At 34.9% G+C, this 16,670-nt stretch overlaps 3 protein-coding genes across 3 annotated transcripts; 1 reads left to right on the top strand and 2 right to left on the bottom strand.

The window, feature by feature from the left end:
* Positions 1-1,731: 1,731 nt before the first annotated feature.
* LOC146900991 (CDPK-related kinase 5-like) lies at positions 1,732-5,926 on the bottom strand. The gene is made up of 11 exons (XM_085731806.1): positions 5,303-5,926; positions 5,085-5,215; positions 4,687-4,728; positions 4,425-4,533; positions 4,192-4,270; positions 3,810-4,106; positions 3,620-3,732; positions 3,042-3,149; positions 2,900-2,962; positions 2,643-2,810; positions 1,732-2,301 (listed from the first exon to the last, which is right to left on the bottom strand). Exons 1-11 carry the CDS (start codon positions 5,798-5,800, stop codon positions 2,164-2,166), a joined length of 1,746 nt encoding a protein of 581 aa, XP_085587932.1. The 5' UTR covers positions 5,801-5,926; the 3' UTR covers positions 1,732-2,163.
* Positions 5,927-7,776: 1,850 nt separating this feature from the next.
* LOC146900990 (Phosphoglycerate mutase family protein) lies at positions 7,777-12,809 on the bottom strand. The gene is made up of 7 exons (XM_085732826.1): positions 12,602-12,809; positions 12,430-12,511; positions 11,250-11,300; positions 11,017-11,127; positions 9,936-10,067; positions 8,570-8,645; positions 7,777-8,303 (listed from the first exon to the last, which is right to left on the bottom strand). Exons 1-7 carry the CDS (start codon positions 12,646-12,648, stop codon positions 8,080-8,082), a joined length of 723 nt encoding a protein of 240 aa, XP_085588952.1. The 5' UTR covers positions 12,649-12,809; the 3' UTR covers positions 7,777-8,079.
* A 1,293-nt stretch (positions 12,810-14,102) lies between these two features.
* On the top strand, positions 14,103-16,186 carry LOC146900989 (uncharacterized). Its single transcript, XM_085738294.1, has 4 exons — positions 14,103-14,252; positions 14,360-14,449; positions 15,127-15,129; positions 15,830-16,186. Exons 1-4 carry the CDS (start codon positions 14,103-14,105, stop codon positions 16,160-16,162), a joined length of 576 nt encoding a protein of 191 aa, XP_085594420.1. The 3' UTR covers positions 16,163-16,186.
* The last annotated feature ends 484 nt before the right edge of the window (positions 16,187-16,670 follow it).

The raw sequence follows: 16,670 nt of genomic DNA, 5'->3' as shown, positions 1-16,670 counted from the left end.
ATCTTACTTGGAGAAGGCATCTTTTTATGTGGGAAGAGGAGGTCCTTTTAAGCCTTTTGGAGGACTTAGAGGGTATGAGGATGAATGATCAAAGGGATGTTTGGTGGTGGCGCTTAGAAGAGAAAGGTGAGTTTTCGGTTAGGTCGGCATATAAGAAGTTGGAGAGTGTGGTTTTGTGTGAGGTGGGTTGGAGCGAGGAGGAGAGAGGAGTCTTTGTCAATTTATGGAAGTGTCCGGCGCCTTCGAAGGTGGTGGCCTTCACTTGGAAGGCTTTACTTAATCGTATCCCTACTAAAGTCAATCTTGCTAGGCGTACTGTTCTTGGGCCGGAAGCAAACTCTACGTGTGTTTTGTGTAATAGGTTGGAGGAATCCACTCTTCACCTTTTCATTCATTGCGAAGTGTCGAGTAAAGTTTGGCTTTTGTTAATGAGGTGGTTAGATAGGTTCTTTATTTCCCCTCCCTCTCTTTTTGTTCATTGGGCATGTTGGCTTAGGGGGGAAAGGAACAAAAATGTGCTAAAGGGTTTGGAGGTGATTTGGTTAGCTACTATTTGGACCTTGTGGAAATTTAGAAACGATAAGGTTTTCAATGATACAAATGTTCGAGTGGACGCCGTGGTGGATGAGGTTAAAGTTTTGGCTTGGAGGTGGGTGTTGGGTAGGATTCGTATTCCGCCTTGTTTGTATTATGAATGGTGTTGGGATCCTATTTGGTGCTTACGTAGGAATATTGTCTCGGCTGTGCTAACTGGAGTGGGCTAGCTGTTTTTGTCCGGAATCGGTGGAGAGTTTCGTAGTCAGTTGCTGGGCTTTTCGAGGTGCTGTTTTGGTCTGTGTTTTTTGGGCTGCCTGCTGTTGTTTTTGTTGTTGCTGGTTACTGCGGCTGCTGTAGGTGGTTTTGTTGGTTGGCAGCGGTTTTTGGTGCTTCTGCAGGATGGGTTTTTGGCCTGTGGTGTGCTGGGCAGCGAGTTTCTTCTCTTTGGTGGAGCTGCCTGGCGGTTTTCTTGGATTAGGTAGTGACGCACGGGTATGCTTGCCTTAGATCTTAGTATATGTGTGCGTCATTACTCTGTCGTTTTTGTACTTGTTGTGGGTGGTTTTTTAAGGGGTTTTTGTTCGAGTCATCGCTTTTATGGCAACCGATTTCCCCTTGTTGTAATTTTTTTTCTCCACCCGAGCTTATTAGTGCGTCTTGCACGGGCTTGTTGGTTAATAATATTTGCCATTTCAAAAAAAAAAAGAATTTTTGGAATTTATTTTTAATAAACTGAAATTTTTTTATTTATTTTTTTATTTTTTCCATATACATTAACAAACTTTTCTGTACAGTATTTTTCGTTCGAAAATAAATTTCCTTGTTAGTAAAAACTGGGGGTGCTAATAGTTGCACTCCATGGGATACATCAAGTATGTTATCTCTTTGTATGACTTTATAAATAAAGTGAATATTACTATATATGCATCTCTACTACAATTGAACTGAAAACTTTCTTTCTTATGTGAATGTGATCAAGTAGATTGGGAACCTAGCATAGGATAAGGATAACATAGTCAATAACTACCTTAGTTCAGAAGTCAATAGTCAATAGAGGATATACCTACCTCACGTGCTGCTTATGCTAGATCCTCAATATATCAGCAACTACCAAGGTAGTTAGCACTACTAAATTAAATGAATGAAACATTTATCCAAGAAGACTAAAATTTCAAAAGGTACAACATGGAAAGGTAAACTAAAAACTTCTTTTCATTTAACTGTGGAATGCAATGCAATGAATTTGCATTTGAACAAGAATGATACTCTTCAATTGTTTGTGAATCTCAGAACATGTAAGAATATTAACCAGTTAACAACAATCACATAATATTATCACCTGCACCTTAACACACAACACCTTTACAGTGGAAAATATATTTCTAAAAAAACAAAAAAATATGTAGGAACAAGTTTAACTCCTGGATTACGTGTAGAAGAGCTTCGCCTTATAAAATGGTAAATATAAACCCTGATGATTTATGCTGAGTACAAATCCAGCAATGGTAAAGACCCTTTGATGCTATAAGAATGTGATGTGTGGACAAACATTTCATTGACCGGATAATCATAATCATAGTATAATTGAGTATGCTTGTAAGTACTCTGATGGGGTTCCAAACTTTTTTATTGAGGTTTTACAAGACTTCGAGATGGACCGTGCAGCAACTTAACAAATCCAAGGAAGCTTAACTTTCCATCGGTGTGCCTAATCCAGTCATGAAGAACGGCATGAACAGGTACAGATGGACCAAGGCCAAGCTCCTGATTAATTTGGTTAAAACCATGCATGAGAAATGTATTGCATACATAGTACGTGACTGATGATAGGAAACTAACATATATTAACTCATATACTTCAAAACAACCGAAACTAGTTTTTCTTGTGATATCTCCACTCCGATGTTGAAATTAATGGTTTATTAAATCAGAGATTATTACGATGCTATAAAATATGAAAAACTGAAGATGAAAATTATTAGATATCTTCATTTTAAAAGAATAGTTGATATAGTAATATTATCTGCACAAAGAATTCTAAAGATGTGCATGTGTGCATAAACTAAATCATCATATTTGTATTCAAGTAATCAGATCAAGCATACCGAAGCTAGTTCCTCAATCATTATAGCTCTGTTTCCATCCTTTTCAAAAATTTCATAGGCACAGCGTGCATGTTGCTCCCACCTGTCAAGTGCTTCGAGTTGATGAACACTAAGTGCAGCTGTACAGAACTCATCAAAATCCATCCTTCTATATTGCAAGGCATTAAGCTGCCAAAAAAAAAAAAAAAAACCATTTGTACCAATATTCAATACATGCAAAAAAAATATCATGCGGATAGTTAAGTCAAAGCACTTACTGATGCCACAAGATCAGGAATTCGCGACTCCTTCATAGCATCCGTCGCATTCTTCATCAAGACCTAAACAGCTCAATTTTATGAGAATCATTATAAGAACATTCTCCTAATATGGTATACAATGAGTTTGGAAGAAACCAACCGCTTTGATATTTTCCAAGTTAATGGTTCCATTTTTGTTTGGTTCTAGAAGTGCGAACTGCTCCTTCAAATAATTCAGCTCATCAGCAGCTACTGTCTTAGACAGAGCCTGTCCCAATGCCCAAGAATATAAAATGTTAGTAAGTTATTGGGAAATATAAATGCAGTATGATCCGCAAAAGAAATAAAGAACAGTAGAGAACAAAGTTACAGTAAGAAGAACTACCAACAAACAATGACAATGTATATTTAAACATTTTTACCATCTTTAACTTTGAACTTTACAACTAGCATTTCATCAGTAACATATTAAAGCCTGTCTAGTTGAAACACTAAACAAATATGGACAGGTTTGCAACTCAAATTAATCATGCAACAACAAACTAAGCCTGGTTAATACATTATGTAAATTAAACTCTTAAACAAGTAGTACACTGTACAGTGTACCCTAGTGATGGTAGAGAGTATGAAGCCAATCAGAAGCACATGTATAGTAGTAAAAACCAGAAGATACCAACAGATATATTGTTCCAAAAAGACTCTTTATTTGTACAGTGATTTCTGAATAAATATACACACCCTTAAAGCTGCTTTTCGTAGCGAGGAGGAACGCATGTATGCCTTCATGAGCTTGAACACTAGAATATCCAACGGTACTTTTACAATCTTATAACTTTTGATCCATGGATGACCTGCAGTATAGACCAGTAAGGAACATAACAAAACGTAAGAAACACCAAGACCCACCCACGGTAGACGAGAAACACACCTAATGCCTGTGCTGCTGTCATTCTCTTCCTTGGATCTTTATTTAGTAATCGTTTAACAAAATCTTGTGCCTCATCTGACAAAGAAGGCCAAGGAGGTTCATCAAAACTTGGATCTGCTTTCAATACGGAACGAAAGATCCCAGATTCAGTCCGTGCCCAAAATGGACGACTTCCACATAATAAAATGTATGCGATCACACCAATACTCCAGACGTCAGCCTCTGTGCTGTAAGCTCTATGCAAAACCTCGGGAGCCACATAGTATGCGCTACCAACGATATCATTAAGCCGTTCATCTGTAAATCGCAATAAAGTCAAAACTTAATCCATACCCAATATACTACATGACAGGAATCCTACAAAAATGGACACAAAACATACCCGGTTTAACGAAATCCGACAAACCAAAGTCAATGGCCTTCAGCTCTGAGTTTTCATCTTTGGTTGAAAACAAGAAGTTCTGAGCCAGAAATTACCAATTTTCTGAAGTTAATACTTGATAAGAAATTATATTTACACGACACAAGGCCCATGAAGGAAACAAAACATAGGCACATTTTAATAAGTTATCAAATACCATCCTAAAGGATGATTAAATCCCGAACGTACTTCACCTCAGGTTTAAGATCGCGATGAACAACACCTTGTAAATGGCAAAATGCAACAACATTCAGTATTTGTGTCATGACAACTTTTGCATCTTCCTCTGAGTATTTCCCACCTCTGAAAGTGAACACATTGTCACAAGTCATTATATGTTTCCTCTATTGATCACAATTTCTATTTATCCCAAAACCAATACCAAAAAAAACAAATTCAACATTCAAATATTAAATTTTCAAAATAATTAACATTTACAAAATAACTAATCGTTACCTCGATAGTATTCTGTCCAAAAGCTCCCCTCCTTCACACAACCTTCAATGCATAAGAGTTTAAGACAATTAGTTACAAAATTCACCAAAAATAACCTTAATAATAACTAAATAAGAAGATGACAACAAAGAATCTTGACAATTATAAACCAAACAGTTACAAAAGATGAAAAATAAAAATGTAAGCGTTGTAGTAGAAGCCTATGAAGCACGGACAAAGACACCAACATCGGACACAGTGCACACAGATACTGACACATTGACACTAATAATAATTTGAAAAAAATGACATAATTCAATGTAATCATATGTGTTGGTGTTAGACACTACACTGACACGTGTCAGACACCGAACACATCTTTGATCAGAAGTAGCAGTGATACAAAGATAGAAGCTTACTCCATGACTATATAGACATTATCATGATCTTCATAAGCCTCATAAAATTTAATCAAATTTTTGTGTCCATTCAAAGCTCTCAAGATCTTCACTTCCCTTCTAACATCCTCAATAGCAATAGCAGTTGTCATCTACAATTCAAAAACCAAACAAAATCAACACAAACAATTTCGTTTCAACATAAACCAAACAACAACAAATCATGACCCTTAACAAACCTTAACTTTCTGAATAACCTTAACAGCAACACGATGACCCTTAATCTCACCCTTATAATTAACCTTAACAACAGCAGAACAAGTGTAACCAAAATGTCCTCTACCAACTTCTTCACCAAGCTGATACTTACTACCAAAATGCTTCGAAAACCCGAAATTCTTATCAAGAGGAGCAACACTTTCACCTTCACTTCCTTCTGATATACTAGCTGCACCGTTCGGCTTTACGGAGCCGTGACGGCGAGCTAGCAGTGACCTAATGTGCTTCGCCGGCGACGGTGGTCGGAAGAATCTCCTCGGAGTTCTTGGTGTCGCCGGAGTTTTGCCGGAGAATAAATTGTGAGCTGGACTTGGTGTGTAAAAGGGGAGAAAGGGTGATTTTTTAGGGTTTTGAATTTCTACTACATTGGTGGAAGAGGGTTGTTCTGGTTTTGATTGAATGTGAATAGTGGTTTCTGAATTGGGTGAAGAGAGTGGTTTTGAAGTGCAGAGACCCATTTTGAATCACTGATTTGAATGTGATTTTGAAGATTGAAGAAGTCAATGGTGACGGTGATGATGAAGATTTGGATCTTTGGGTTTTGGAGAGGATTTGAAAAAATGGGGATTTTGTTTGTGGTAGTTAAGGTTAGGTTCGTTGATCATGGATATTATATTTTGGTGTGAATCGTGTATATCTGCGCGCAACTGTAGTAGAGATCATATTTAATATCTCGAGTCAGACAAGATCGCAATTAATAATAAGTACATTCTCAAAGTTGGATTTAAATTAGACGTTTCGTTAAATTACTTACTGTGTTTTCGTTAAATTATAAGTTTCGTTTCGTTAAGTATATTCTCAAAGTTGGAGATTTAATCTCTCGAGTTAGACAAAAATTGTAATGGATAGCGAAATTTAAGTTGATGTATGTTTAAGGTTGGATTCGAATCGGACAAGCTTGATTAGAAGAGCTATCATGTATTGTTTTTTAGCATTTAAGATTTAATCTCTCGAGTTAGACAAAAATTGTAATGGATAGCGAAATTTAAGTTGATGTATGTTTAAGGTTGGATTCGAATCGGACAAGCTTGATTAGAAGAGCTATCATGTATTGTTTTTTAGCATTTAACTAGTTTTGTTATTTTGGGTAATGAAAAGGATAATAAAAGAAAGAGAGAGATCCGTGTAACGTAAGAGAAATGAAAACGACGAAGCGTTTCGTTATTTTTGTTTTGTTGTGTTGCACGGATTGGAGACAGCTAATTTCACTTTCTTCCTTGCCTTGATGTTAGTTTGGTGTGATAGAAGACTTAACGGTATTTAAGTGCTTTTGAAATAATTTTACTTGCCGAAATAATCTAGAAGGGGTGTACTAACACTTGTTAAGGATTCAAGAAGAAAGAATTGATAAGGGTGGAGTGTTATGTAAACAATAATTTTAACATAGTCTCTAACACACACTCTTATTCTTTTTTTTGTTAGTACATACACTCTTATTCGATGTAACATATGTGAGTCGTTGGAAATTTCACATAAAAGAGTGAGATCTATATGAGTTCGTTTTTTTTAGGAAAGATCTATATGAGTTCTTATTGACAAGTTTTATGTAAAAAAAAAAAATTTGTTTCTTTAATGTTTTAAGGTATCAAATACATAATTTCAAAGATAATATTCTTTTTAGCAAATCCCCTAAGAGATACTGGTATTTAACATTTTCCTTATATAAATATTTTCTCAGATCATAAAGTCGATGTATATAGTCTAAATTTTAAACTAAATACATCAATTTTTATTGACTCAAATATCTCTTATAAAAAGATCAGAGGGAATATACGATAAGGTTTTTCCTTTAAAAAAATGAGTTTTTGATTGAATTTAAAAAAGATGATTACTTCCATTAGTACGAAGAAAGGTGCAATACGAAGCCGAACTACAAAACAAGGGTGGAGAGAGGTCGGATTTGGAAAGGTTTGACTCCAAAACATCAAATTTGGCTCAATATGAAAAGGAAATTTTACGTCATACCCTACACTTTACAACTCTATCTCTAAAAACATTATGAACTTTCCATAATACCCTAAGTTCAAGTACAACAAATAAAAAAAATAAAATTCAAAATCATTTTTCACACACCTCTCCAAAATTATGGAATGAAAATTCATAGCGACACTTTCAATTTCGTCAATTCCATAATGAATATTGCAAAATTGGGTTAACATCAAATTGTAGAATAGAGGTACAATCGAGTGGGTATGAGGTAAAAATGGGTTAACATCAAATTGTAGAATAGAGGTACAATCGAGTGGGTATGAGGTAAAAAAAATTATGAGAAGATGAATATATGACTGGATCACAGACATATATGGATAGCAACTTCAATACTCGTGCCCCTACCCTCTAGGTATCGTCGTAACCACACCTGTTACCCGCAATTTAATTAAAATAAATATGGATAAATCACAAAACGTCATATCATTTTTACATAATAAAAAGGTTATTCAAAGTTCTTCCATATTAAATTATATATATTTGTACGTTTGCAATGAAATTTATCTGGAGTTTGACAATATAAGTATTTCTATTGGTCCTCCTGTCTTCCATAAACCTCTTCATTCTTCAACATTTTGAAACAGAAGCTAATAATTATTTTTCTGTACTTCTACTCTTGTTAATTATAAAGAGTGCAATGAGTTATATACTCAAGGTTCTACATAGACCTCAAACAATCATAGTGAGTCAAACTTTAGTTAACAATGGTTGGGAGAAACAATCAAACTTCTGGATGGGATACAACGGCCTAACCAGAATTTTTATCACCCCCAAATCCAGACTGTAGAAATCCAGTTTGGCTCAAATGGCTAACATCACTCCACATTTTTATGATCCATTTATCATCAGCGTCCAAGTGAAAAACACTGACTGATGTGTTGAGTACCTTCCCACAAGGCCCTCCATTTGGGCAGGCCCGGTTGTAGAGTTGTCTAATGAATCCTCCATGAGTCACAACGATTACTCGCTCCCCTACAAATAATACATATAATATCAGCAGAATGTATTTTAGGAAATGTCTCTCTCTCTTTCACACACACGCACACAGAACAAGACTTTCAGAATGTATTTCATCTGAAAGAGATATCAAGTGTCTTTTTGGCAAAGTAGCTAGTATGTTAAACCAATCTAGCCAGACAAGTAAGGGTGTCGTGCAAGGCACTGCGGTTATTGGACGAGCTAAATAAAAGATCACATATCAAATGTTACGACGGAAGGACTTTCGCTGATAAGCCTACCTATATGCTTCATGGCAATTCGGTCCAACGCAGATGTGGAGCGATCAAAAAGTTGAACAATACTTTCACCACCACCCTGCACGTAATGGTATATGGATCAAGGTTATATAAATGCAAAATGCATCCATCATTATAATTATATAATGCATAAATCATACATAAGCTGAATCACAAACATCAAGTCATAATAGGAAACTGTTATCTACAAGTATGTACCCATGTTTCTACATTATGCAGAAGGCAGCAGGTATTAACCTTTACTTTTATAATCTGAAATCTCTTCTTAGTCATAACTCATATTTGAGACCATGACACACAATAAGAAATACTTTAGAGTAGAAAGGCAATTCCAAGATACATGCAAGACTACATGACAATAATTTGGTTACGCTATATAACAAATAAGACAACTACAACATGGATAAATAGGCAAGTTCTAAATCAAAACAAAGTAGATTCCATGACATTTGCTAGAGTTGTCTTACATGTCATTGTCAGCATGTTTAGAATTTGCAAAATGGATGATCATCTTATATAACTGAAATTTGAGATCTCTAACAAAGAAATTACATGATGAGTTTAATTGCTCTAAATGATCTTATTTCATATTTTACTTGCCGTATGATATGATATTACATATGTTGGCTACTTCTTCAGGTTCAACATGCAGCCACGTTATGACAATGATAAATTCTTTGGATATGCTCATTAAACTTGAAGAATTTTCTATTTGGTAGCCTAGTCCAAAGTTATGCTCTTCATGTTATTACATGGTTAACAACAACAATAACAACCAAGCGTTATCCCCATTAAGTGGGCTCGCCTACATGAATCAAACGACTCTATGGTGTTCTATCAAAAATCATGTCCTTCTTTAAATCATTAATCTCTAGATCCTTCTTAACAATTTCTCTTAGGGTGTGTTTGGATGGAGGGTTTAGGAGGGGAAGGGGGAGGGCTTACTTTTCTTTTTTAAATTACAGACATTGTAAAATGATTTTTAGAAAATTGAATTAACAAGATAAACGATCATATAATACTTCAAAAACACTTATTTATTTAAAAAGACATTTTACATTGTTCGTAATTTAAAAAATAAAAGTGAGCCCTCCCCTCCTAAACCCTCAATCCAAACACAATTGTTTTTCCAGGTCTTCCCCTACCTACCTCTAGTGATTTGACTTCCCTCCATCTGATTACTCTCCTTAGTACAGAATCCCCAGGTCTTCTCTCTACATGCCCAAACCACATAAGTCTAGCTTCTACTGTTTTTTCTACTATAGGTGCTACCCCAACTCTCTGTCTCATGTTATTACAATGTTACCAAGGAAATTTACGCTTACAAGTTGGTTTATATGGTACTTACTGGTATTTCCATTTCTTCGTTCTTAGACATAAATGCTTTGTAAGCCTTGGGATTAGCTTTTGCCATTTCATGATAAACAAGGCCTTGGAGATCCCCCAGGTGTCTTTCCCGTAGGTCAGCATCCTTGACAACCTAAAGTTTCAATAAGGAAAATAATTTTCAGAAAAGGAATAGGTAATACACCACTTGTACTAAATATGAGTAGAGTTACGAAACAAAAACAATGCAAGCATAATTTGACTTAATTATGAACACAGAAAGACAGTTCTAGAACTGCTTATACAGTTATACCCAATTATTAAATTTAAGCAATAAGTTTTCTTTTTGTTGCCATCTATTAGAAGGTCAACAAAATCTCAAATAATATCTTTAGTATTCTGAGAATTTAAAAAAGTCTTTGCAATGTCTTAATGGGTCTTTAGAATATACAGTGCAATTGACTAGTAATCTGATTGAGGAAGCGATATTAGGCGCAGTTGCCAATTCGTTATTTCCAACTTTTTTTCTTTATTAAATTATGATCACTGGTCTTACTTTATTTGGGCATGAACTTATAATACTATGCTACTAGCACTTAATCAAATTATTAGTAAAATAGGACCATTGGACTGGTATTTTATATCATATCATAACACTGAAAACACCACATATCAACCATTTATCCTATTGTTCTCAATCTTTATTCTCTCTGACTCCTTCCCTATCTAAACCCTGTAAGTTCAACACTATATAAGGAATTGTTCATCCCTTTGTATTCCATAATTACTAAGAAACATCATGACAAAACAAAAGAATGTTCTACGAGGAATCATTCGGGAGAACCAGAGTTCAATTCCTACTAGGAACAATTTTTGGCCAGGCTTTACTTACCTCCCGGCTGTACTCCAGATTACTAGGGCCCCATTCTTATAGGAATGGGAGAGTTAACACCAAATAAAAAAACTAAAGAATGTTTGTGCAAACCAAAAAACCATTGGCTTTAAGCATGAATAGAGTTAAAAAAAATCATTACTAGGTTATTATCTTATAGCAATTGAATCGATAATAAGCAACATGTAGAAAAATGAGTCTGGTTGCTAACCTCCACCCCTCCACATTTGGATGCAATTATCTGTGCTGTTTCAGAAGCTCGTTGAAGGTCCGAAGTATATATCACAGAGGGCTTAGATTCCCTTGAGAGTCTATCACCCACCTAAATTGGAAAATTTACAGGAACTAGGATCATGAAAGCATAAATGAACAAAAATGTAATGTACAGCTTCCATCTTGTTGGTTTGTATATAGAAATTAGAAATCACGACATATACAACTTACTTCAGCTGCTTGCTGTCTTCCAGTTTCATTCAATTCAACATCCAGTTGCCCCTGTTTACATGTATTAGTGGAATATGAACATAATCAGGGCCAGAAAACTCAAAACGAACAGCAAACATAAAACACAATGCCCACAAGAAAGAAAAAAAATCTAATTGAGTGAAGGACAAGGAAAAATAGTTGGACATGGAAAGCAACGCAACTTGTCATAGCTATGCATGAAAAAAATAAATAACTATTTAATCGTAAAGTCTAAGGTTCTGCGAGTCACTTGCAATATTGTTTTTTTAAGCCAAAGTTTAACATCAAGTACAGAGATTAGCCCACAAAGTCATACACATACAGCCTGCACTACTTAAAAGAACACATTACAGTTCAGCTACTACTCAATATTATTGAGGAAAACCCAAGTCCCGCATTGAATAAAGAGAAGGCCTTATTAGAGTTTATAAAGATGCAACCCGGCTTTGTAAGGATGAATAAGGCCCAATATAAAAAAATCTAATTACAGTACGAGCGTAGGTAGTTATTTATACCTATGTAACCTGATCTGAACCTACAATCAGTTACAAGCATAAGCCTCTTTCCGCCAGCTACTCTATTATCTATACTGACTCGCTATTAATTACACAACAAAAACAAAACACAAGACTGAGATAATGCAAAGCAAGTCAAAATTCAGTCTCCAAATGCCTCAAATTCTCATGAGCCGCACTACTAAACGAAATTCATACAACACTATGCCAGTGACATGGCTTCAGATTATAATCTCCAGTTCCAAACTAGTACCAAACATAACTGTCACAATAGAACTCAATATAATCTAGTTACAATTTTTATCGTAAAATTTTATTTGAATTCCATAACTTTGATCATTGCCTGCGAATGCAAAAGGTTGCAACTTTTGGATATAAAATTTGTAGTTTGTGTTATATAAAGCGAGAAAGGTTGCATAACTTTCACAAATAAAAGATACAGGAACATTTTGCAAAAGAACAGAAGTTGGTAAATTGTTTGGATCACGTTGTAAGTAACTCACTAAAACCTCATTTTCTCAACAATGAGCCATTACAAGCCCCTACATTAGAATCTTAATCATCCAAAATAAAGACTAGAAGGAAAAGCACAGAGTAATTAGCGAGGTGAAGCTGAAACGATTAAAAAAGAAAAAGAAGCTAACCTGGACTTTACTGATGGCATTCCAAGCAGTTTCACCGTGACGCACAACAACGATCTCAGCGTAATCTGAACGAGTAGGAGAGCTATAATAATAATAATAAAAATTTCGAATTGAATTAGTTAGTTGGATAAGAAGAAGAATTGAATGAATTAATTTAAGTTAGTTTTGAAACCTGGAATTATTATTGATGGAGTCGTCGTCGCTGGAAAAGTCGTCCATTGTGAGAGAGCGATTTAGTGAAAAGGGTGCGTGGGTTTGAGAAACGACGGCGGCTGCGGAAATCACAGTTGTTGATGGCCGGAACGGAATCGCCGTCGATGAGATGATTGAAGAAAACGTAAAGTGCTGACGAGAGACAACGACTGAATGAGTGAGAACGTGAATCGATTGCGAGAGAGAATCACTATATTTATACTTTATTTTTCATTATCTCAGTTTTTTCTCATAATTTGAAAAAAAAAAAAAAAATTAGGAATATCCTTTATTATAAAAGCTAGACTTGCTTGGCTAGCATGTTTGCCCTAATCCTCCCTATTTTGCCCTAATTTCCTAGCTTTTTTCCCTCCTAAACATGTAGTAATTGCTCGAGTAATCTCATCCGTTCAAGCATTTGATCACATCCGTTTATTCGACCTTGAAAAAAGTTCTCTCACTTCGTTAATGCAATTGAATACCTATTAAAGCCTAATCAAGTCGAAACATGTACTAATCACTCTACCAATTACTGCCAATTGAATACCTATTAATGCTCACTTATAATGGCAATTAAGAACGTAGTTAATGGCTTGAAAACGTCGTTAATGGCCATTAAAAATGTTTCACGCATACACATAAACATCCCTAAGTTTATGGCAATTGAAGATGTTTCGCGCATACATTTTTTAGGCCTTGCTGTTTCACGCATACATGCCTTGCTGTTTCACGCATACACTAATTCTTGTCGCATTAGGCTACTGACATTTCAATGTTTCACACATGGATTATTTACACCATACTGTGTTATCTGATACAGAGTGGTAGGAGGATATGTGTTTCAAGGTGAAATTTCCATCGAATTTTACCACTAAAATATGCACTAATCACTCTACCAATTACTACCTATTAAAATTAATTATGACGTACTTATTTCAAAAAATAACACATATCATGGTTGATCCGATTTTGAATAGTAATTATTGCGTACTGTTAATGGCAATTAAGAACGTAATTAATGGCTTGAAAACGCCGTTAATGGCCATTAAAAACGTCGTTAACGTCCTTTTAATCCACGGTACTCCACGCTTTTAGTTGATTTTATGCATTATGCACCAACCACTCTACCAATTACTACCTATTAAATACAATTATGACATACTTATTTCAAAAAATTATTGTTGTTTAAAGGTTGATTCGATTTTTTTTGAGGGAAGGTTGATTCAATTTTAAATAGTAATTATGACGTAGTGTTAATGGCAATTAGAAACGTAGTTAATGGCTTTAAAACGTCGTTAATGGCAATTAAAAACTTTTGAATAGTAATTATTACCTTTAGAACACTACGATTATTCACATTTGAAACTGACGAAGAGAATTGTCAATTACCTATTTTAAATACCACTTAGTTGTGCTATTACAACCATTCTCTACTTTAAGCAAATATATATCAAATATAAATCTTTCTTGCACTTGCTAATATGGCAAACACTTTCACCCCCATCTCAGCTGTGACAGGTGGAAGGAGAGATTTGAAGTTGATTGTCCATGTGGCCCATATATGGCTGATCCGTGATAAGGAAAATCCAGACGATGTTATCTTCATGAACATGATATTGGTTGATGAGAAGGTATACTATATGTTTCGATTGTATAAATAAATGATCCTTTTTTCAAGTTGCCACTATGATAACATATAATATGGTTTATTTTTGATGACATGTTATTTTTTGTTTAGCGAGGAAGGATCCATGCCACTGTTCGTAAGTTCCTGGTGCCAGCGATTCAAGGAATGGTTGAAGAAGGAGGAACATATAAGTTAGAGAATGTCATGGTAGGATTTAACGAGGGACCTTACAAACTCTTGCCACACAAGCACAAACTTAACATGGCGGCAAATGCGAGATTTACTAAGGTGAATGCAGGCAATTTACCTCGGAACGTGTTTGAATTCATGTCTTTCAAAGACATTTTGATCTCTCCGTCAGAGGACGTGGTTGCTGGTATGAAATCCTACCTTTTTTTTTTTTGCGAATTTGTTACTAGCTGTAATGTTAATGCATATTTTTTTGTTGTAGATGTCATTGGTCATGTAGTTGAAAAAGATGGTGTATGGAAGAAAAAGCAAAGTCATTGATCTTACACTCGAGGATTTAGAGTAAGACGTGCAATATATAACTTATCGGTTTATTTCAATTGATGACTTTATTCTCATGATCGAGTTGATTGTGTTATTTGGTGTTTCAGGAACACCAGGATCCGTTGCTCTCTTTGGGGTGAATTTGCAACTGATATTGAAAACTACTTTGCAACCCATGACAACACTAAGTTTGTTGTGCTGATTGTACAATTTGGCAGATTGAGGAAGTATATGGGTAAATATTTTAATATGACTTAGTGTTGTGTTCAGTGTACTCACTGTACTTATGACTTTAATACTGATTTAACTAATATTTACCCAATATTAGTTAAATATTCTCTTCCTGAAGTTGAAGATTATAAAAGAGGGTAAATATTAGTTAAATTAATAGTCACGACAATATTATTATGTTAGTTAGAAATTTGTGAATAGGTTCTTAATGTAAATGATGCCCGTTAACAGGATGAAAAATGGTCATGTTGACCTAACGCAAGGTGTTAGTCAGATGTCCTCATGTATTGCACGCCATGTATCTGAGGAGTTGTTTGACACCTTCAGAATGACTATTGAGGATCTTATTGAGGCGAGATCGGTACTAAACATATCTTATTGCAATATATTGCATAATGTATTTTTTGGTTTCTGCTGTGATGGATTAAAATAAAGTTTTGTAATCACGTTCAATCTATTGTTGATAGCACTTATCCAAACCTGTTAGATGGTATGACTGATATATCATATTTTCAGGACAAAGCAATACTTGCTCCAACAAATGCAATAGTGGATCAGATCAACTATTACATGTTAGATTTGATTCCTGGTGAAGAGAAAACATATTTGAGCTATGATACTCCATTGACACAGAATGGAAATTGTGATGTTGTTGATGATGTCCACACTCCAGAGTTTCTCAACACAATAAATGTTTCAGGACTCCCACATCACAAGATAAGATTGACGATTGGAGTTCCAATTATGCTTTTGAGAAATATTGATCTAAAGTTAGGATTATGCAATGGAACAAGGTTAACCATAACCAGAATGGGAAAATTTGTACTTGAAGCAAAGGTTATATTTGGAAGTAACATCGGCAAAAAAGTTTTCATACCCAAGTTATCTCTTGAACCGTCTGATATTAAAATTCCATTCAAATTTCAGAGAAGACAATTTCCAATATCTGTTTCATTTGCCATGACAATCAACAAGAGTCAAGGGCAATCACTTAAAAATGTTGGTATTTATTTGCCGAGTCCTGTATTCTCGCATGGTCAGTTGTACGTTGCAATATCCAGAGTCACTTCAAAACAAGGTTTGAAAATACTAATCGTTGATGGAGATGGAGAGAGCACTGATACGACCTCAAATGTTGTTTATCACGAAGTCTTTCGTAATGTATCTTGATGGTTAATGTTCAAACCTATTTGTTATGTATGCTACCATTTCATTTTGTTATGTATGATATAAAACTTCTATCGGCAATGTATGGTTACATTATTTTTCATTGATTCGATTAACTTCTAAGTAGTAGGACCCGTGCGGTAGCACGGGTCAATGGTCTAGTAATAGTAGTAATTTTTTCTTTAAACAATTTTTTCCTAAAAAAATCTGAACCAATCTGATTTTTTTTATTTATTTTTCTAAAAATAGAAAAATCACTATTATAGGGGTAAATCACTATTATATTCCTAAATAAATTTTCAAACTATATATTTTTTATTTACTTTTTTAGGAATATAATTTTTTTTAGGGTTAATAGTGATTTACCCCCTGTAATATAGATCATTTCCAGTTTACCCCTGTAAAAAAAATATATTTCATCCTTGTAATTTGAAAATTTCCGGTTTACCCTCTTCATGAATTTTAACTGCATAAAATCGATGATAAGACATGGAGTAAACCGAAATTTGTA

Source organism: Medicago sativa, chromosome 8 (assembly GCF_051527215.1).
Source record: "Medicago sativa cultivar Bolivia chromosome 8, Bolivia_mono, whole genome shotgun sequence".
Classification (NCBI taxonomy): domain Eukaryota; kingdom Viridiplantae; phylum Streptophyta; class Magnoliopsida; order Fabales; family Fabaceae; genus Medicago; species Medicago sativa.
This window is presented reverse-complemented; position numbering and strand designations above follow the sequence as displayed.